The sequence below is a fragment of the Vipera berus genome, assembly GCF_964194415.1.
Source record: "Vipera berus genome assembly, chromosome: 1".
Classification (NCBI taxonomy): domain Eukaryota; kingdom Metazoa; phylum Chordata; class Lepidosauria; order Squamata; family Viperidae; genus Vipera; species Vipera berus.
The window spans coordinates 9,051,813-9,075,013 of record NC_138202.1 but is presented as its reverse complement, the minus strand read 5'-3'; the positions used below and the strand labels follow the sequence as shown (position 1 = coordinate 9,075,013).

At 46.0% G+C, this 23,201-nt stretch overlaps 1 protein-coding gene across 1 annotated transcript in view; it reads left to right on the top strand.

Annotated features, from left to right (window-relative positions):
• The window catches only part of SBNO2 (strawberry notch homolog 2), a 145,165-nt gene that overhangs the window by 62,125 nt on the left and 59,839 nt on the right, over window positions 1-23,201 (top strand). Inside the window, exons 5-7 of the mRNA XM_081320762.1 lie at window positions 10,466-10,630; window positions 14,809-14,907; window positions 18,209-18,305. Coding sequence (XP_081176888.1) covers window positions 10,466-10,630; window positions 14,809-14,907; window positions 18,209-18,305 — 361 coding nt within the window. The remainder of the gene's footprint in view (window positions 1-10,465; window positions 10,631-14,808; window positions 14,908-18,208; window positions 18,306-23,201) is intronic.

The window sequence follows — 23,201 nt, the reverse complement described above, 5'->3', positions numbered from 1 at the left end:
GTGTGCTCTTTATTTGTCTTAGCGCTACTGGTAAATAGTATCTTTCTTATTATAGCAATACCGCTTCACGGTACTTTACAGCCCTCTCTAAGTGCTTTACACAGTCAACATATTGCCCCCCCCCAACAATCTGGGGGTCCTCACTTTACCGACCTCGGAAGGACGGAAGGCTGAGTCAACCTTGAGCTGGTGAGACTCGAACTGCCGGCAGCCGGCAGCCAGCAGAAATAGCCTGCAGTATTGGATTCTAACCACTGCACCACCGGGGCTCTTATTATAAACACTTGTGGCAAATGTCGTAGCGTAGAATAGTTCAATATTTGGCGTTCCAGCTGTGCTCTTTTTTTAAAAAAAATTGTGCTTCATTCTGTATCTCCCCTGTAAGTCGTGGTTTTGCCCCAGGACATGAATGAAAAGCTAGTCCTTGACTTACCACCATAACTGAGCTCAGAATTTCTGTCGCTAAGCGGGCCATTTGTTACGTGAGATTTGTCCCGTTTTACAGCCTTTCCTGCCTGTTAAGTGAGTCAGCGCAGTCGTTCAGTGACGGTAGCAACACGGATGTTAATTGGCTTCCCCCACTGACACTGCTTGTCAGAAGTTTCGCAAAAGGGGATCACGTGACACACACACACACACACACACACCCTGGGACACGGCAGCTGTCATAAATATGACTCAGTTGCCAAGCGCCTGAATTTTGATCAAGTGACCCTGGGGATGCCGCAATGGTTGTAAGTGTGAAAAGCGGTCATAAGTCACTTTTTTCAGTGCTGTTGTAGCTTCGGACAGTCACTGAATGAATCGTTGTAAGTCGAGGACTACCTGTCCTATACTAAAGAGGAACTGGTTCTGCTGGACAGCCTATATGTATACACCAGGGGTCTTCAAACTTGGCCCTTTTATGACTTGTGGAGTTCAACTCCCAGAATTCCTCAGCCAGCTTTGCTGGCTGAGGAATTCTGGGAGTTGAAGTCCACAAGTCATAAAAGGGCCAAGTTTGAAGACCCCTGGTATACACCATTCATAGCCATTACCCTATTCCAGGAGTAGGCAACCTTGGCTCTTTTATGACTCATGGACTTCAACTCCCAGAATTCCTCAGCCAGCCATGCTGAGGGGAAAGGGAGAGGTTTCCAAGCGGAGCCATGCTGGGTCAGGAATTCTGGGAGTTGAAGTCCGCGAGTCACAAAAGAGCCAAGATTGCCTACCCCTGCCCTATTCCCTTTGGGAGTAAGGAAGGTGATGCCAAGCCACAGGGAAAAATAAAAAAATAGAGAACCAAATTAGCTCATGAGAAAAAGATAAGGAAATATAGCTAAATTTGCTGTACACTATACTATTCTCAATTCTAGTTGTTTTTTTTTTTAGGGTCTTATCATCAGTAACCTGAAATTTGATCCAAGCCAATTCTTTCACAGCAGACACTTCATATCCGCTTCCATTGATTTTTTTTTAACCAATGTCTTCTCAATTTAGCCCATTCTCACTTCGTTCAAGTTGTTTTTATACTTAGCCCGCCATACCCGACTTTTCTTTCAATAAAACAAAATTGGCCAAAGTGCGCCGTTAAACTGAGCTAATTTAGCTTTATCTTTCCGCAAATTTCATCGCTTGCCAGAAATTGCACGCGATCCGCTGTCTTCCTGTTTGTATTTTTAAAAATGTCTTCACTCATTCTCTTGTTTTCCATAAGCCTTCCACTAAGCTACCCAAATCCATTTTCTAAATTTATTTATAATTTTGACTTTTACAGCTTCTCACTTGTGTGAGACTGAACGTTTAATATGGATGGGGTTTTTTCTCCAGTTCAGTCGTGCCTGATTCTCAAAGAGTATCTGGAAAAGTCTCTTCTGATTTCTTGGAAAGGTTTTTTTTTTTAAAAAAGAAGGAGTTTGCTATTGCTTTCTTCTCAGGGCTGAGAGAGACTGACTGGCTCAAGGTCACCCAACTGGCTTAATGCTAAGGCAGAATTAGAACTCACTGCCTCCTAGTGATTGGTCCAAAGTCACCCAGTTGCCTTTCACACCTAAGACAGGACTAGAACTCACAGTCTCCTGCTGATTGGCCCAAAGTCAACAGGTTGGCTTTCATGCCTAAGGCAGGGTTAGAACTCAGAGTTTCCCAGTTTCTAGCCTGGTGCCTTAACCATTACACCAAACTGGCTTTCTTAACATGCATTAAAAGAACTAACCACAGTAACAATAATGACACTCCAGAGCAGTGTTTGTCAACCTCAGCAGCTTTAAAATGTGTGAACTTCATCTCCCAGAATTCTCCAGTTAACCTTACTGGTTGGGGAATCCTGGGAATTGAAGTCCACACTAACTTCAATAACTTTGGATTTTGATTAGCACTGCCTATAGCAGGAGGAAAAAGAGTCAAAGAATTGCTATCTTAGTATTTACTTGCTCCAGAAGGGTCCTTATTAAGAGAGGGAATACAGAATTTATTACAGTATTTATTTGTAAATGTAGTATGTAGGCATTGATCGATTGATTTGATTTATATATTATATACATTGTCAATTTATATAGCCACATATTCAGCACACAACCCAGGGCAGTGTACATCACTAAAGAATATTAATAATCCTAATCATAAATCACTTCAAAATATACCAAACTGGCATTATGTATGTTATTATTTATAGGAATTTTTCCATGCTTTCTAGCAGAATAATTCTCTCATTCCTTCTCTGGAAGAATGGCTAACTAAATTAAATTAATCCTAACTAAATAAATTAAACTAAAAAAATAATTAAATGCGCCATCCATGTGACCTTCCGTAAAGGCCTTAAAACCTGCCTCTGCTGATTGGCGTGAAGCTTGGATGGGGGGGTGTCGTATGTTATGTTAGAATTGGTTAGTGGATTAAAAGATCCCACTCCTCTCTATTGTATACTCCCCCACACCATGTTTCGCTGTTTCTTTGTTAACTTTAATGTGTATTTACTATCTTACCGTCTTAAGTCTTCTATAATATCGTTTTTATTGTAAGCCGCCCAGAGTCGCAGGACAGCGAAATGGGCAGCGAATAGATTTAATAAATAAGTAAATTCTGATAGTATGTTTCAGCTTCAAGAATCAACCCATAAAAATGGTAAATCGGATGTGGAATTCAACTTTGTGCCACATCCGAAATTTGGGTTTTCTTATCTGTGGAATGATCAATAACTTTTACTTGTTTATCTCACCTACCGCTTAGGGTTCATAGCTTTGTTAGCGATGAACTGCGTGAACCCAAGTAACAACAACAGCAACAGCAATAACAACAACAATAATAATAGTTGGAAGGGACCTTGGAGGTCATCTACTCCAACACCCCCTGCTCAGGCAGGAAACCCTATACCATTTCAGACAAATGGCTGTCCAGTCTCTTCTTAAAAACTTCCAGTGTTGGAGCATTCACAGCTTCTGGAGGCAGGTAGTTCCACTGGTTAATTATTCTGTCAGAAAATTACATTCAGTACGTTCAGCTTAATGTCCAGTAACGATCACTACCTGCGCCTTTCATTTTCTTCTACTTTCTCTCTCTTTCTTACTTACAGTGTCAAACTCAATTTCATTGAGGGCCGCATCAGCATTGCGGTTGCCCTCAAGAGGCCGGGTGGGTGTGGCCTGGGTGGGCGTGGCCTACTGGGTGGGCGTGGCTAGAGTGCGTATGGCCTGCTGGGTGGGCGTGGCCAGCTCTACATCGTTCGCATCAAGGGTGCCTATGGGGGCCTGGGCAGGAGTGGGACAGATCTGAGGGTCTCTGGAAGGAGGAGGTCTCTGGGCAGGGGACAAGGCAGTGGGGGCCGTTCCCTCACTGTTTCCAGGATGGCTTCGCGGGCCGCATGAAACCACTTTGCGGGCCGGATCCGGCCCCCGGGCCTTGTGTTTGACATGTCTGTTGTATACCTTTCGTTCATGCTCTCTCAACATATTAAATAAGCCAAATAAAGTAAGGAGGACAGAATACTTAAGAAAAGGGTTGCTGAGTGAAATTTGCCACATTTTACGACCTTTCTTGCCACAATTATTAAAAGAAACACTGCAGTTGTTGAGTTAGTCACAAGGTTGTTAAGTGAATCTGGCTTCCCCCTTTGACTTTGCTTGCCAGAAGGTCGCCAAAGGGAATCCCATGATCCCGGGATGCCGTGACCGTCATAAGTATGAACCAGTTGCCAAGCATCTAAATTTTGATCACATGACCATGGGGGATGCTGCAACGGTTGTAAGTATGAAAAAGGGTCATAAGTAGCTGTTTTCAGCGGCATTGTAACTTTGAATGGTCACTAAATGAACTGTTGTAGGTCAAGGACTATTTACAGGTAGTCCTTGACTTCCCAGAGTTTATTTAGGGACCGCTTGAAGTTGCCACAGCACTGAAAAAAGTGGCTAATGGCCGTTCTTTAGACTTACGACCATTGCAGCATCCCTGTGGTCACGTGATCAAAGTTCAGACATGTGGCAACCAGTTCATACTTATGACTGTTGCTCTGTCCCAGGGTCATGTGATCATCTTTGGTGTCCTTCTGACAAGCAGAGTCAAAGGGGGAAGCCAGATTCACTTAACAGCCGTGTTACTAACTTAACAACTGCAGTGATTTACTTAACAACTGTGGCAAGAATGGATGTAAAATGGGGCAAAATTCACCAAAAGAAGGTTTCGCTTAACAGAAATTTTGGCCTCAACTGATGTGGAGAACTACCTATATTTTAAACATCATCACAGATTCTTTGACAAGATGTTAGAGAGGATTGGCAAAGTGAAGAAAAACACCTAAGGTAATCCTCGACTTACGGCTACAGTTGGGAACAAAATTTCAGTTGCTCATCAAGGTTTTATCAAGTGAATCACGCCTGATTTTTACGACCATTTTGCCAAATCACTGCAGCTTTTAAGTGAATGATGTTGTCATTAAATGAATCTGGCTCACCCCCACTCCTACCCCCCAAAATCGTCTTTGTTTGTCAGAAGCCAGCTGGGAAAGTCGCAAATGGGGATCGTGTGACTTTGGGACTCTTCAACCACAAAAAATATATGCAATAGCAATAGCACTTGGATTTATATACCGCTTCCCAGTGCTTTACAGCCCTCTCTGAGTGGTTTACAGAATCTTAACCCCCCCCCCACCCCCCACCCCCAAACAATCTGGGTCAACCTTGAGCCCTGTCAGGATCGAACTGCTGGCAGCGGGCAGAGTCGGCCTGCAATGCTGCATTCTAACCCCGGCTTCTCTGTGCCAGCAGATAAGCGCTCCTGGGATTTAAGGAGGGTAAGGCCTCCATCACTTCCTCTTCAGAGGGATTCCACGCTAACCACTCTCTTAACGCCACCCCCGGCTTCAGTTGCCGATTCCACCACAGGCCACGATGCTTAGGGTGGAAAGGCAAGCCAGGTGACCTGCCGCCTTCTTCCATTGGAGCATCACGGCTTCGCTAACCTGGCACAAATGAATAGCAAGAGCACTTAGACTTATATACCGCTTCACAGTGCTCTACAGCCCTCTCTGAGCGGTTTACAGAGTCAGCATCTTGTTCAACCCCCGAAAACAATCTGGATCCTCATTTTACCGACCTCGGAAAGATGGAAGGCTGAGTCAACCTTGAGCCGGTCAGGATCGAAGTGCTGGCAGTGGGCAGAGTCAGCCTGCAATGCTGCATTCAAACCACAGTGCCACCATGGCTCCTATATGTATTTATTTGTATATAATATATATAATATGTATATATTATAAATATATGCCCCCAAAGTTTGATTGTGTGAACATGGGGATGCTGTAATTGGTGTAGTGCGAGACGCCAATCATAAGTACCTTTTTTCAGTGCTTTTGTAACTCTGGTTGCTAAACAAATGGTTGGAAGTCAAGGACTCCCTGTATTTTCCTCCCTTTCAATATGGAATAGGGTTAGGTAAAGGTAAAGGTTCCCCCGCACATGCGTGCTAGTCGTTTCCGACTCTAGGGGCCGGTGCTCATCTCCGTTTCAAAGCCGAAGAGCCAGCGCTTGTCCGAGGACATGTGGCCGGCATGACTGGACGCCAAAGGTGCACGGAACGCTGTTACCTTCCCACCGGAATGGTCCCTATTTTTCTACTTGCATTTTTACGTGCTGTCGAACTGCTAGGTTGGCAGAAGCTGGGACGAGTAACAGGTGCTCACTCTGTTACGTGGCACTCGGGATTCGACCTGCCAAACTGCCGACCATCTGATCGACAAGCTCAGCGTCCTAACCCACTGAGCCACCGCGTCCTGGAATAGGATTGGGCAACCCAATTGTCTTCTATATTCCGAAATCGGCTGCTTTTCTACATGTGGGTGTCTACTTCTTATTGACACAACAAACCCTCCCTTGATGGGGATAAAACATTTTTGTATAATCTGTTACAGGCAGCCGTCCTGCAAATTGTCCTTTCTTGGCCTTTCAGCCCTAAATTTTTCTCTTAGCAGAAAAAGAGGAAATTTGAAAAATCTGGCCTTGCGCAACAGCGTATGCCAAATATTATTTTGCTCTTTATTACACACTGGTCAAAAAGCCAGCTAATTATAAGATTAACATACCAACACATGCAAGAGTGATATATTCAGGACAAATGCATCTAAAATAGTATAACAGAAATTATCGCCCGTTATTTCAAAAAGGCGCAAAGATCAAAACAACCTTAGAATTCTTTTAATAATTGCATTGACCAAAATAATCTTGGGGTTCTTTTACTGCTGCGTCTCAACCTTGATTTATAGGCTGTTCTTCCAGGATCCCTGAACCTTTGTATTTCTGAGGATCCTGAGACCAATTTGGTTTAGTGTTTAAACTTTAAGGCTTGAAACCAGGAGACTGTGAGTTCTAGTCCCATCTTAGACATGAAAGCTGGTTAGGTGACTTTGGGCCAATCACCAGGAGACTGTGAGTTCTAGTCCCGCCTTAGACATGAAAGCTGGTTGGGTGACTTTGGGCCAATCACTAGGAGACTGTGAGTTCTAGTGCCGCCTTAGCTAGGAAAGCCAGCTGGGTGACTTTGGGCTAGTCCTTCTGTCTCAGCCCAACCCACCTCACAGGGTTGTTGTGGGCAAAACAGGAGGAGGAAAGAATAGTGTGTGTATTTGCCATCTTGAGTTATTTATAAAAATGATAAAAGATGGGATAGATAGAAACAAACAAACAAGCATATGATGGCTTTTTAGTCACGTTGGATTCATCCTAAAATGAATGGAAATAGTTCTTTGGAGACCTTAAACTGAGAAGCTGAGAGTGTAATTGAGAAATTGAGAGTAATATAATTGTATCTAGCCTTTGTGAAGCTCGGAAGACATACCTGTCTCCAGAGCAGGCAGTTAAGGAGGCTCCATTGGTGATGTGGGTGTTGGTTTTTTTTGAGGGGCAGTTATTGTTTAACTGGGGTGTCTTGAGAGACTGCTGTGAGATGGTCAGCTCTATAAATCATTAATAAAATAAGAATAGAGTCTCCAGAGTTGCTTTGCAGAGAGAGATGGGTGGCCTGTGCGTTGAATAAATAAATAAATTCGCCATTAAGGCTCCAGGAATTGGGCTTGAAGCTACCCAGATTCATGGTGGCTGTAATGATGGAATATCACCCTAAAAAGAATCAGACCATGTGTTCCTCTTTCTTCAGAGGAAAAGCAGCATTTTATTGCCTCTGCTAGTACAGGTAGTCACAACCATTCGTTGAGCGACTGTTCGGAGTTAAAACAGCACCGGAAAAGTGACTTATGACCGGTCCTCGCACTTAAGACTGTTGCAGCATTCCCATGATCAAGTGATCAGGATGTAGATGCGTGTATTGACAATAGTTGCAGAGTCCTGGAGTCACGTGGTCCCCATTGACAATCTTCCCAGCCAGTTTCTGACAAAGCGAAGTCAGTGGGGGAAGTCTGATTTGCTTAACGACCACATGATTCACTTAACAACTGCAGTGATTTACCTAACAATAAAATTGGGCATGACTCATTTAATAACTGCCTTACTTAGCAGTGGAAATTCTGGTCCCCATAGGGGGGTCACAATTTGAGGACTACATATAGCCTGGTGCTGGGAAAGAGTCTCCACTGCAGCTCTGCAAGAGCTGTCAATCAAAGCAAATGCTTTGCTCCGAGTTCCAGAGCAAAGCCACCGTTTCAATTTGCATTAAGAAAATCCGAGCGTGGCGGTGCTAGCAATCTGGCGCCTGGTGTTAGATATCATTTCGTCGGGTGTTAAATTCCAGTTTAGATGATTTATTGCTCATATCTATACACAGGGGCCTGCCGGTAGTCTGCTACTTAGGGCCACAGTTGAGCCCAAAATTTCTGTCACTAAGTGAAACATTTCGTAGTTGAGTTTTGCCCCATTTTCCGACCTTTATTGCCACAGTTGTGAACTGAATCGCCGCAGTTGTTAAGTGAGGAACACGGTTTTTAAGTGAGCCTGGCTTCCCTATTGACCTTGCTTGTCAGAAAGCTGCCAAAGGGGATCACATGACCCCGGGACTCTGCTACGGTCATAAATACGAGTCAGTTGCCAAGCGGCTGAATTTCGATCACGTGACCACTCGGATGCTGCAACGGTCGTACATGTGAAGAACGGTCACAATTCACTTTTTTTCAGTGCCATTGTAACTTTGATCAGTCGCTAAACGAACTGTTGTAGGTCGAGGACTACCTGTAATACATTAAGGGACAGCACTAAATTGGTGCTAGATAAGAGTTAATGGAATTCTAGATGGATTCGAACTTACACCGTTTGTGAGAATGTAAAGACTCCAGGCTGATCCCTCTCTGGACTCCACCCCAAGGCTCTGTTTGTCCTTCTACTCCCCACATTTTCTTCACTTAAGTAGATTTTTCATTTTATTTATTTCTACCCACCTTTATTATTTTTTACAAAAAACTCAAGGCAGCAATCATATCCCACAGACCTTCCTCCTCCTATTTTCCCCACAACAGCAACCCTGTGAGGTGGGTTCTTCTGAGAGAGAGAGTGACTGGCTCAAAGTCACCCAGCCGTCTTTCATAGCTAAGGTAGGACTTGAACTCGCAGTCTCCTCTTTCTAGACCAGGGGGTCTTCAAACGTGGCCCTTTTATGACTTGTGGACTTCAACTCCCAGAATTCCTCAGCCAGCCATGCTGGCTGAGGAATTCTGGGAGTTGAAGTCCACAAGTCATAAAAGGGCCACGTTTGAAGACCCCTGGTCTAGACTGGTGCCTTAGCTACTACCAAACTGGTTCATGGCTGGTGCTTCTGTGCTAGGAGATACACTTTGAACTAGGGACAAGCTTACTTCTCGAATTCAGATGCCCTCAAGCTAATTGTGTGGCTTTAATTTGTTTGCATTAAGCTTAACGGAGCTTAAGCCCTTCGGTTAAATGTGTTTAAGCTGCTGAGGTAATTTTGCTGCTTTAATTTGTTTACATTTTGTAACTATTAATTCATACCATTCTGCCTCGGGTTTTCTGCTCTGCCTACCCTATCTGAGGTGTGTTTGTATGTATTTGTGTGTGTGTGTGTCCAGATGGGCACATTCAGCTCCCAGATGTACTGTAGATCTGAGGTATCCAACCTCGGCAACTTTTAAGACTTGTAGACTTCAGCTCCCAGAATTCCTCAGCCAGCTATGCAAGCTGTGGAATTCTGGGAGTTGAAGTCCACAAGTCTTAAAGTTGCCCAAGTTGAACACCCCTGTCATAGACAGGGCCTTTGCTTTCATCCAGGAAATGTGAATGGAGCATAATTAAATGTTGTCGGTAGTTTGTTCTGTGCTCACAATCCATTAGAGTCCACTGGCTAAATATATTCAAATAAATAAATCACTACAAATAAAAGATGAATAGCAGTATCAGGGATCAGCCATCCCCCACCTGGACCCTGGAAGGGGCTAAGAAGTGCAACTACTGGTAGTCCTCGACTTACGGCCATAATTAAGCCCAGAATTTCTGTTGCTGAGAGAGACATTTGTTAAGTGAGTTTTGCCCCATTTTACAACCATTCTTGCCTCGGTTGTTAGGTGAATCCCTGCAGTTGTTAGTAACACGGTTGTTAACTGAGTCTGGCTTTCCCATTGACTGCTTGTCAGAAGGTCACAAAAGGTGATCACATGACCTCGGGACGCCGCAAGGGTCATAAGTAGGAGCCAATTGCTAAACATCTAAATTTTGAACACATGATCATGGGGATGCTACAAAGTTTGTTAGTGTGAAAAAAAGTCAGAAGTCATTTTTTCCAGTGCCGTTGTAACTTTGAACGGCCACTAAATGAACTGTTGTAAGTTGAGGACTGCCTGTACGTCTGTGGCCAGCACAGGTGTAAACGGGGTTGTGTAATTAATCTATCTGAAAAATACCGAGGTAAATCTGAGTTTCTAGATCCTATAAAATAAATCGTTCGCCTTTCGGCTTCAGAAACGTTCCAAGGATATGGATGATCCTCGTGTCTCTATAACGAATGATAGATAATGCTGGATTTTTTTTCCCTCCTAAATTTTTAGGATTCTGCATACAACGAACTCTCCAGCAATTCCCTTTTCTCCTCTCCCGCCGACTCCCTGTCGGATATTGCCGATGCTCAGGAATTCCTGCCTGCTGACAGCCTCAACCAGGTGCCAACGATATGGGACGTCAATGTCAGTGTGCCACAACAGAACCATATAGAGGTCAGTGTCTAAACTCTCTCTCTTTCTCTTTTTTTCCTTTCTTTTTCCTTTTTCTCTCTCTCTCTCTTTCCCTTCATCTCTCTCTTTCTCTTTTTCTCTTTTTCTTTCTCTTTCCTGATGGACAATCACTTCAATATGAGGCAGCAGTGTGCTGCAGCTGCCAAAAAAGCCAACACAGTGCTAGGTTGCATTAACAGAGGGACAGAATCAAGATCACGTGAAGTGTTAATACCACTTTACAATGCCGTTGTGAGGCCACATTTGGAATACTGCATCCAGTTTTGGTCACCACGATGTAAAAGAGATGTTGAGACACTAGAAAGAGTGCAGAGAAGAGCAACAAAGATGATCAGGGGACTGGAGGCTAAAACATATAAGGAACGGTGGCTGGAATTGGGTATGTCTGGTTTAATGAAGAGAAGGACGAGGGGTGACACGATAGCAGTGCCCCAATATCTCAGGGCCTGGCACAAAGACAGGGTTGTTGTTGTGGGGAAAATAGGAGGAAGGAGTATTAAATATGTTCACCACCTTGAGTCATTTACAAAAATAATAAAGGCAGGATAGAAATAAGTAAAATAAAAATAGAAATGAATTCTCTTTTTTTGAACACCTCCAATCAGGGAATCCTCAGGACTGCAAAAAGCAGACTGATCCACTGCTTGCTTGCTTTATCTGTTTGTCTGTTTGCCTGTCCATCTATCCATCTGTCTTATCTTGCCTTCATTATTTTTTACAAATAACTCAAGGCAGAGAACATATCTAAGACACCTTCCTCCTCCTGTTTTCCCTACAAGCAACCCTGTGAGGTGGGTTGGGCTGAGAGGGACTGGCCCAAGGTCACCCAGCTGGCTTTCGTGCCTAAGGAGGGGATTAGAACTCACCGTCTCCTGGTGATTGGCCCAAAGTCCCCCACCCACTTTTCCTATCTAAGGCAGGATTAGAACTCACCACCTCCTGCTTCCTAGCCTTGTTGCCTTAGCCCAGGGGTAGGCAACCTCGGCTCTTTTATGACTCATGGACTCTTGCTGGCTCAGGAATTATGGGAGTTGAAGTCCATGAGTCATAAAAGAGCCGAGGTTGCCTACCCCTGCCTTAGCCACGAAGACCCGAACTGGCTCCTCAAAATGGCTTCATAGCTCTCAGAATCAGGAAATTCCTCGTGATTTCAAATTGGGGGTCTCCCTTGGTAAAGCTTCCAGCCATTCTTGAAACCAAAGGCATTTTCTTTGCATAAATGCTTAAAATATTGCCTTGTTTGATGAGAACGAAGCTGCCTTTCCCCCCCCCCCCAGCTATTAACCTAAGATTTACACCGTTTTCCTTTTATTTATTTTTTTGTTTGGGGGGGGCTGTCTATGGCAGCTGTGGGGTGATTAGTCAACCGATTTTGAAGGCTGCTAGGGGGGTGAATAAACATCAACAGCTGATTACCTGTAGATTGGATTTTGTCAGCCTTGAAAATACGCAAAACTTCCCCTACTTTGCTGTCCAACTTCCTGCTGGTAATTATGACTCAGAGTTCCAGTAATGGAAGAGGGTTTGTAAAAATGGTTTTTTTGTGTGTATTTTTTTTTTTTAAAAAAGGGGGAAATAATTACATGTAGTCTGTGCTTTTAGGGTTTATCCAGATTTCACTTCAGTTTTCAGGAACGCATTTTCATGCTTTTATAGATAATCTGTATTTTGGCTACAAAAGCTGAAGAAGAATTTTTTTGGGGGAAAAAAAAGCTTTTTTAATTTTAGCAATTGTGGAGGCTTTTTTTTTTGGGCAATATTGCTCCAGACTTGAGAACTGCTGTGTGGTTTTGATTAGTCAAAGCAGTGATGGATGAATTTAGTAACCAGACCTTTTTTTTTCTTCTTCTTGCATTTGTGGTTAGGTGCCCAAGCTTCCTCTTAAATATAAATAGTCCTCGACTTACAACCATTTATTTAGTGACTGTTCAAAGTTACAACGGGACTGGAAAAATGTAACCTGTGATCATTTTTCGCACTGGGCAACCACAGTTGAGCCTTAAAATTTCAGTTGCTAAGCGAGACAAATGAGTTTTCGTTGCCTTTTACCAGCTTTCTTGCTATAGTTGTTAAACGAATCACTAGGGTTGTTGAATTAGTAACATGGTTTTTAAGTGAATCTGGCTTTCCCATTGACTTTGCTTACGAGACGGTTGCAAAAGGGGATTCCATGACCCCGGGACACTGCGACCCACATAAATAGTTGCCATGGGGATTGCTGTGATGGTCACAAAGTGTGAAAAATGGTCCTAAGTCACTTTTTCCCAAGTGCCCTTGGAACTTTGAACGGCCACTAAACGAAAAGTTGTAAGCGGATGACTACCTTTATAGTTCAAAAATCACACCAACAAGTGGTGTTTTTGTCATTGCCCAGTTTCCTCACCACCACCCCAAATGCACATTAAGGTAAAGGTAAAGGTTCCCCCGCACATGCGTGTTAGTCGTTTCCGACTCTAGGGGCCGGTGCTCATCTCCGTTTCAAAGCCGAAGAGCCAGCGCTTGTCCGAGGACGTCTCCGTGGTCATGTGGCCGGCATGACTAGACGCCAAAGGCCCACGGAACGCTGTTAGCTTCCCACCATAGTGGTCCCTATTTTTCTACTTGCATTTTTACGTGCTTTCGAACTGCTAGGTTGGCAGAAGCTGGGACAAGTAACAGGCGCTCACTCTGCTACGCGGCACTCGGGATTCGACCCGCCAAACTGCCGACCTTCTGATCGACAAGCTCAGCGTCCTAACCCACTGAGCCACCGCGTCCCTTTTAATGCACATTAACGTGTGTTATAAAGAGCACGAACAGAGAACAATAAAGTGAGCGTCTGAATGAGAAAATCTTCAGATCTCTTCCTGTGCCAACATTAAAAAAGGAAAAAAAAATCCCGTATCCGAGACACATAAAAGTAAGATGGGTTGCAATTTATTCATTTATCTAATTTACATACCCTTCCCTCTTAGAAAGATGATTCTGGGGGGGGAGGGGCGTGCCCAATAGAGCAAACAATTAAAACACTCCAAATTAACCTTTGGAAGGGAACAATAAATATAAACAAGGCCACAGGAAGATGTGTCAGAGTCTCCCGCATGGGCCAACTTGACATGCAATTCAAGAGAGAGAATGGAGGAGGAGAGAAGAGGAAGGGAAAGAGCAGATCTGGGCCATCAACGCCCTCTGTTGATAAGTAGGGAGAGGTTGCATTCATAATCATAATTGTAAAGTTGGAAGGGACCTTGGAGGTCATCTAGTCCAACCCCCCTGCTCAGGCAGGAAAACCTATGCCATTTCAGACAAATGGCTGTCCATTTGTTCTTGCTATTCTTCTCCGAATAGGAAAAATGTTCCGGATTCTTTGCAACCTAGTTATCCCAGGGCTGTAACAAGTAACACCCAGGGGGAGGGCCTTCTCTGTGGGTGCACCTGCCCTCTGGAACCAGCTGCCCGTGGAACTTAGGACTGCCCCCGACCTTCGTTCATTTCGCCGGGACCTGAAGACCTGGCTCTTCGAGCTCCCCGGTCCAGGCTGAGAGTTTTTAGTTTTAATTGGGGTTTTATAGATAATGCAAGTAGAAAAACAGGGACCGCTCCGGTGGGAAGGTAACAGTATTCCGTGCGCCTTTGGCGTCTAGTCATGCCGGCCACATGACCACGGAGATGTCCTCAGACAAGCGCTGGCTCTTCGGCTTTGAAACGGAGATGAGCACCGGCCCCTAGAGTCGGAAACGACTAGCACATCTCACCATCAGGAGCAATTCTACAACTTTTCAGCCAAAATAACAACAACAATAAAAGAAACAGGTGCTTTCTATTGTGTTGGATCACTAGTTCATTCAGCCTTTTTCTGGGATGCTCTCGGGAACTCTTGGGAAGGTTTTTTTTTTGTTGTTTTTTTTTTACTCCTGCCTAAGAATTCTAGGAGTGCAAATGTGCATTTCTGCCATCAGAGCAGCTATAGCATCTCCAAATATCCATCTGAAATAGAAAAGCAGCGGTGAGAAAAAAAACGGCAAAGGCGTGTAAGAAGCCCCCAACTCTGAAAAGTCTCTGGGGGCTTTCCCATCTGCTGATTATCCAGATCCTGCACTGCTTAGCTTCTGCACCCCAGTGAGATTGGCTGGGTTTGCTCTTAATAGGCTTCCAATTTCCATATTTTTTTTTCTTTTCAGGTCTTGCCGCCTGATTTGGAAGGCCTGGAAAGGTTACAGGGAATAGAAAACCACATCACTGCCGCCACTCAGGACATCCCTCGTCTTTCAAGCATCCAGGTAATGAAGGTAACGAAGACAGGTCGGTTATTCTGATGATGGTTGAATGCACAGTCAGCCACATCCAGAGAGACTATATTTGGCATTGTTGCCCATCTGTCCAGCCCTTCCCAAGGACTTGGGACAGGCAGATATTGTCGTTTGACGGTGTTCAAGGTCTCGTCGCAGGATGTAAGCTGTTCCAAGTAAGGGAACTGACTGAAATTGACAGATGGGGATTTTGTCAATGCTTGATGATGTTGGTCTACAAGAGGGGTGTCAAACTCAATTTCATTGAGGGCCGCATCAGCATTGTGGTTGCCCTCAGGGGGCCGGGTGGATATGGCCAGGGTGGGCGTGGCTAGAGTGCGTATGGCCTACTGGGTGGGCGTGGCCAGCTCTACATCGTTCGCATCAAGGGTGCCTATGGGGGCCTGGGCAGGAGTGGGACAGATCTGAGGGTCTCTGGCAGAAGGAGGGTCTCTGGGCCAGGGCCAAGGCAGTGGGGGCCGTTCCCTCACTGTTTCCAGGATGGCTTCACGGGCCGCATGAAACCACTTCGCGGGCCGGATCTGACCCCCCGGGCCTTGTGTTTGACATGTCTGGTCTACAAGAAAGGATAAATGAAGAATTTAAAAAAGAGACAGGGCAAGGCAAAGTATCACATGGCCAACACACAAACAAAACACAATTGCAGGCCGAGGAAATAACAAAAAGAACTGGCAATTGTTAAGAGCAGGAAAGCTGAAGAAAGAGAGCAGAGGGGCTAATTCTGGCTGCACAAGCCTTAAAAACAAATGCACACAAAGCCAGAATTGAGAAGACAGCAACGGACAGCAAATATATATTTTTTTAAAATTTGTTTTTAACTTTTGTATCTTGGTTTTTTAATTACCCTGTAAACCGCCCTGAGTCCTTCGGGAAAGGGCGGTATATAAATGTAATAAAATAAATAAAATAAAATAAAATAAAATAAATAAATAAATAAAGTACCACCCTTGCAAAGAAGCTGAAGAAATTGGACCACTGGATTAGCTACCGCAAGAAGATCACACTGACTACAAACAAGCAGCAACAATGGTGCATTGGAAGATGTGCAAGAAATTTACCTGTGGGACCACAAAACAGAGAAAGTAATAGAAAATGAAGAAGTTAAAATGCTCTGGGAGTTTAGAATACAAATAGACAAGTACCTGTCACACAAAAACATCAGATTTAACAATCGTTGAGAAGAAGGACAAAAAGTCTGGATAGTGAACATTGCAATACATGGAAGCAGCAGGAGAGAAGAGAAACAACTGGAGAAAATCAGAAAATAGAAATATATGCAAATAGAAAATCAAATCAGTTTATTGTGGTCATTAATCAGCAAATAGAAGTATGACTGTGGCCAAAGAAAGCAAAGGTAGTACTGATAGTGATAGGCGCCTTCTGTGCAATCCAAAACATCTGGAGCACAACTTGAACATCGTCGGCACTGACAAAATCCCCCTCAGTCAATTGCAAAAGGCAGCTTTACTTGGAACAACTTACATTCTGCAGTGATACTTTTAACACCATCAAATAACAACATCTGCCTATCCCAGATGCTTGGGAAGGACTCAATAGGTGGATAAGAATGCCAAATCAAGTCAAAACATCTGACTGACTGTGGAACCAACAATATGATAATGTGATGATAATAATTGGAATGGACTGGACTGAAATAGAATAGAATAGAATAGAATAGAATAGAATAGAATAGAATAGAATAGAATAGAATAGAATAGAATAGAATAGAATAGAATAGAATAGAATAGAATAGAATAGAATAGAATAGAATAGAATAGAGTAATATTTTTTTTATTTTTTATTTTATTTTAATTCCATTTATATCCCGCCCTTCTCCGAAGACTCAGGGCGGTTTACAAGCTTAGCAGTAGCCTTCATTCTATGTATATGCCTGCTTATTAGGGCTTTCATACACCACCCAAGCGGCATTATTACAAAGTCAGCTTAATTGCCCCCAACAATCTGGGTCCTCATTTTACCTACCTCGGAAGGATGGAAGGCTGAGTCAACCTAGAATAGAATAGAATAGAATAGAATAGAATAGAATAGAATAGAATAGAATAGAATAGAATAGAATAGAATAGAATAGAATAGAATAGAATAGAATAGAATAGAATAGAATAGAATAGAATAGAATAACAGAGTTGGAAGGGACTTTGGAGGTCTTCCAGTCCAACCCCCTGCTCAGGTATGAAACCCTATACCATTTCAAGCAAATGGCTGTCCAGCCTCTTCTTAAAAACTTCCAGTGCTGGAGCATTCACCACTTCTGGAGGCAGGTTGTTCCACTGGTTAATTGTTCTAACTGTCAGGAAGTTTCTCCTTAGTTCTAGGTTGCTTCTCTCCTTGACTAGTTTCCATCCGTTGCTTCTTGTCCTGCCTTCAGGTGCTTTGGAGAATAGCTTGACTCCCTCTTCTTTGTGGCAGCCCCTGAGATATTGGAACACTGCTATTATGTCCCCCCTCATCCTTCTCTTCATTAAACTGGATATACCCAATTCCAGCAACCGTTCCTTATATGTTTTAGCCTCCTGTCCCCTGATCATCTTTCTAGAGTCTCAACACCTCTTTTACATCGTGGTGACCAAAACTGGATGCAGTGTGGCCTTACTAGGACATTATACAGTCGTATTAATAATAATAGAACAAGCATGATATTTCCTCCTTAATTCTGAGGTTTGATCCAGCCCACATTTCACTCACTTCCCAATTTTGCTATGAGAAATAATTATATTTCCAGTTCCTTAATAGAAGTCAAGACTTCAACAATAGGTTTCCTGGTGTTCTGGGTTACCGTTCAGAGAGTAATAGCCACATCACATGCATTCTTTCCCACTTCCTATATTTTATTAAAAGCTCATAAATGTGTTTTGAAAACCAACAGCTGCCGAGACAACATTAATGTTTTATAGAGAATCTAATTTAAATAATGTCAGGCGTGAACAATCAGATCCATCTGTGAAGGTTTCAATTTATTGCTTTATAGCTCAAGCCTACACACAGGAATCTTCTTAGTTTAACTGTTTGCACCTGGGTAAAACTAGGTAAGATTCCACTGCAATCAAGGGAAGTTGGACTTTGTCCTCTTGTGAGTATGTAAAGACTCTAAACTAATTCCCCGCTTGACTCCACCCTCTCTCAATCTCTTTTCAAATGCTAGCTCTCCTGTGTCTCCACCTCTGATTCTGGGAGCATCGCTAATGGACCACACGACTCCTTTGCCGTTTGGCTACTCGCCTGTCTGACATGTCTGTTTTTCATTCCCTTTCAGTCCCAAACTCAGGTAGAAGAGGAAGAGGAGGGCGACGATGACGAAACAGAGGAACTGGGTCACACAGAGACGTACGCCGATTATATCCCTTCCAAATGTGAGTGGGTCCAGCTCCTGGCCGTGCTGTTTCTGCTTCCGAATTAGCAAATCTCCTCCCAAGCATTTTCTTATGGGGGTAGTCCAGTCTTCCCCTGCTTGGTGCTGCTAGATCTATTAGGCTTCACTTCCCAGAATCCTCAAGCAGCAAAGCTGTGGCAATTTTAGGAAGCGAAATTTAATCTTTCTAGAGCAAGGTTTCCCAACCTTGGCCACCTGGACTTCAACTCCCAGAATTCCCCAGCCAGCATGGGGAGCTTGCTTGCTTGCTTGTTTGTTTGTTTGTTTATTTGATTGATTGATTGATTTTATATACCGCCCTATTCCCGAAGGACTCAGGGCGGTTTACAGGGCGAATTAAAACAATATAAATAAATACAATTAAAATAGAATTAAATTAAGACTAGCCCACAATTAAGACAAATTAAAATTTAAAATTTAAAATTAAATTAAAAACCCCCTCAGTCCAGGCCAGAAAGATCAAATAACCAAGTTTTCAGGTCCCGGCGAAACGAGCGAAGGTCCGGGGCAGTCCGAAGTTCCACCGGAAGTTCATTCCATAGGGCAGGCGCACCCACAGAGAATGCCCTCCCCCTTGGAATCACCCGCCGGCATTCCCTAACTGGCGGCACCCTAAGGAGGCCCTCCCTGTGGGAGCGCACAGGACGATGGGAGGTTGATGCTGGCAGCAGGTGCTCCCTGAGATAATCCGGACCCATGCCATTTAGGACTTTATAGGTCATCACCAGCACCTTGAAGTTTATTTATTTATTTATTTAATTGGATTTATATACCGCCCTTTCCTGAAGGACTCAGGGCGGTTTACAGGGTATTTAAAACAAGAAATACAAAAGTTAAAAACAATTAAAAATAATTACAATAGTTCCTGAAAAAGTAAAAAAACACCAATTAAAATTAAAATTAAAATTCTCAGCCTGGGCCAGAGAGCTCGAAGAGCCAGGTCTTCAGGGTCCCGGCGGAATGAACGGAGGTCGGGGGCAGTCCTAAGCTCCACGGGCAGCTGGTTCCAGAGGGCAGGCGCACCCACTGTGAAGGCCCTCCCCCTGGGTGTTACCCGCCGGCAATCTTTTACCGGCGGCACCCTGGGAAGACCCTCCCTGTGGGAGCACACTGGACGAAGGGAACTTGATGCTGGCAGCAGGTGTTCCCTCAGATATCCCGGACCCAAGCCATTTAGGGCTTTATAGGTCATCACCAGCACCTTGAATCTCACCCGGAGGGCAACCGGAAGCCAATGCAGCTCGCGGAGTAGAGGTGTTACATGGGAGTATCGGGAAACCCCCATCACAACTCGCGCGGCCGCATTCTGCACCAGCTGAAGCCTCCGAGTGGTCCTCAAGGGCAGCCCCATGTAGAGAGCGTTGCAGTAGTCTAAACGGGAGGTCACGAGTGCATGAGTGACTGCGTAGGGCATCTCGGTCCAGGTAGGGTCGCAACTGGTGCACCAGGCGAACCTGGGCAAAAGCCCCCCTGGTTACGGCTCCTATATGGTCTTCAAAATTGAGCCGGGAGTCAAGGAGGACGCCCAAGTTGCGAGCCCTATCAACGAGGGGTAACACCTCACCCCCCCATCGTTAAAGGTGGAATAGTCTGGTTAACCCGAGATGCCGATACGCACAGCCACTCAGTCTTGGCAGGATTGAGACGAAGCCTGTTTCTCCCCATCCAGACCTGGACCGCCTCCAGGCAACGGGACATCACGGCGAGGGCATCGCTGGGTTGGTTCGGGTAGTTGGGTATCATCAGCGTACTGATGATACCCCACCCCGAACCACGAATGATCTCACCCAGCGGCTTCATGTAGATGTTGAACAGGAGGAGCGAGAGAACCGACCCCTGAGGAACTCCACAAACAAGAGGCCTCGGGGTGGATCTCTGCCCTCCCGTCAACACCGACTGCGAGCGGCCCAGGAGATAGGAGGAGAACCACCGTAAAACGGTGCCTCCCACTCCCAACCCCCTGAGACGCCGCAGTAGGATACCATGGTCGGTGGTATCAAAAGCCGCTGAGAGATCTAATAGGACTAGGACAGAGGAACAACCCCTGTCCCGAGCCCGCCAGAGATCATTCACCAGCGCGACCAATGCCGTCTCCGTGCTGTGTCCGGGCCTGAAACCCGATTGGTACGGGTCCAGATAATCAGTTTCCTCCAGGAACACAGGAAGCTGATGCGCCACCACACGCTCAACAACCTTCGCCAAAAAGCAAAGGTTGGAGACTGGACGATAATTATTTAAAACAGCCGGGTCCAGGGCAGGCTTTTTGAGGAGGGGTCTCACCACCGCCTCCTTCAAGGCGGCAGGGAAGATACCCTCCTTCAAGGAAGCAGTTATTACTGCCTGGAACCAGCCTCGTGTCTCCTCCCGGGCCGCATAAACCAGCCAGGAGGGGCACGGGTCCAACAAACAGGTGGTGGAGCTCAGCCTCCTCATGATCCTGTCCACATCATCAGGGGAAACAGGATCGAACTCAGTCCAGATAACATGCTCAAGACTGTCCGATTCCTCCACGTCAGACTTCACCCAGTCAGAGTTCAGGCCGGCCCGGATCTGAGCGATTTTGTCCGTCAGATGATGACTAATCTCCTCAGCCCGTCCCTGTAAGGCAGGGGTGTCAAACTCAATTTCATTGAGGGCCACATCAGCATTGTGGTTGCCCTCAGGGGGCCGGGTGGGTGTGGCCTGGGTGGGCGTGGCCTACTGGGTGGGCGTGGCTAAAGTGCGTATGGCCTACTGGGTGGGCATGGCCAGCTCTACATCGTTCGCATCAAGGGTGCCTATGGGGGCCTGGGCAGGAGTGGGACAGATCTGGGGGTCTCTGGCAGAAGGAGGATCTCTGGGCCAGGGCCAAGACAGTGGGGGCCGTTCCCTCACTGTTTCCAGGATGGCTTCGCGGGCCACATGAAACCACTTCGCGGGCCGGATCTGGCCCCCGGGCCTTGTGTTTGACATGTCTGCTGTAAGGGATCCTCCCTCACCTCCTTGTTAAGGAGGGAGCGAGTCACCCTAAACAGGGCGGATGGGCGATTATCTGCGGACGCGATGAGGGCAGCGAAGTAATTAGACTTCGCCGTCCTCATCGCCGCAAGATAAGACCTTATAAAGGTTCTTAGCTGCAATCGGTCAGATTCGGATCGGCTGGACCTCCAACCGCTCTCTAGACCCCGTCTCCGACACTTCATCTCCCGGAGCTCCGCAGAAAACCATGGAGCCCAGCGGGATCTGCGCCGGGTCAGAGGTCACGAGGGTACAACACAGTCAAGTGCCCTGGTGGCCGCCCTTTCCCAGGCATCCACCAAGGCATCGACTGGGCTGTGGGTGAGGGCGATGGGTATAGAACCAAGCGCCATCTGGAACCGTTCCGGGTCCATTAGGCGCCTGGGGCGGAACCAACCTGGTCGGTTCCGCCGCCCAGCGGTGGGGGGTGGCATAACGGAAGACCAGCCGCAGGAGGTGATGATCTGACCATGACAGGAGAACAATGGTTGGAGAACCCCCTCCCAGATCATCCAACCACTGTCCAGACAGGAACACCAGGTCGAGGGTGTGACCCCCCACATGAGTCGGGTCCTGAATTACTTGGGTCAGGCCCATGACCGTCATGGAAGCCATGAACTCCCGAGCTAACTCAGACGACCCTCCCAGTGAAGGCAAGTTGAAGTCCCCTAGAACTATAAGCCTGAGGAACTCCACCGCCAACCCTGAGAGGGTGTCAAGCAGCTCGGGCAGGGCTGTTGCCACACAGCTGGGCACCAGGTATGTGAGCAACAAGCCTAACTGAGCCCGAGGGCCACATCTCAGGAGGAGGGACTCACTCCCGGCTATCTGGACAATGGTGGTCTCCCGCGGGCATAAAGTCTCCCGGACAACCACCGCCACCCCACCACCCCTACCCTGAGCCCGTGGTTGGTGTAGCACACGGAAACCTGGAGGGCATAACTCGGTCAGAGGAACCCCTCCCTCCGAGCCCAGCCAAGTCTCCGTGATGCACGCCAGATCCACACATTCCTCCTCGATCAAATCCTGAATGAGGGGAGCCTTGTTAACGACGGATCTGGCGTTAAAATAAGCCAGCCTAAGCTCAGGGGCCTGATCACCCTCATCCCCGGGCAAAAGGGTGCTAACCGGAGGGTCGGAGCGCGCCACCGCACGCAGACAGCAGGGGCACGATCCCAGATGTTGATGCGGCCCTCCGTGCAACCACCTGCTGCCATTCCCTATCGTCGTGGGGATTTGAAGCCCCACCCCAACATTCACAGAACTAGCAACCACCTCCCCCAACCCCGTCTCGTCGGGACCCTTAACAGGCCCAGACTGAGCGCCGGTTAATCATTCCCTCCCCACCCTCCTATCCCTCCCCCTCCCTAACCTTTTAAAATAACCGGCTAAAAAATGTATCAGTTGAGGTCCATGCTTCTTAAAGTGGCCCACGTTAGGAAACCCTGTTCTAGCAGCCAATGGAATGCTGGGGTAATGCTGTGTTGTTCGACTTCCCGACTCTGCAAATACTTGAAGCCTAAACTATGTGGGTGATAGAGGGTGGGGTAGTTTGTGTGAGTAGGAAATTCCCCAGAACTCCTTACCACCATATCACCATTTCCCTCTTAGTGTATCTGTAAACAGGATAACCATAAATGCTTCCTTGGTTTCAACACGATCGTAGCCTAACAAGGGACAATGAAACCCGTGATTCAGTCACAACCTGTTCTGGAGAGGCTAGATATGCCTTGATTAAGATTCTTTTCTTCTGACTCCGCATTGAGCAGAAGGCTGGACTTCACAGCTGCAGAAATTCCTTTCCATCTTTAGGATTTGGTGATGCAGAGCAGTAGGTCTAGGGCAGGGGTAGGCCACCTTGGCTCTTTTGTGACTCGCG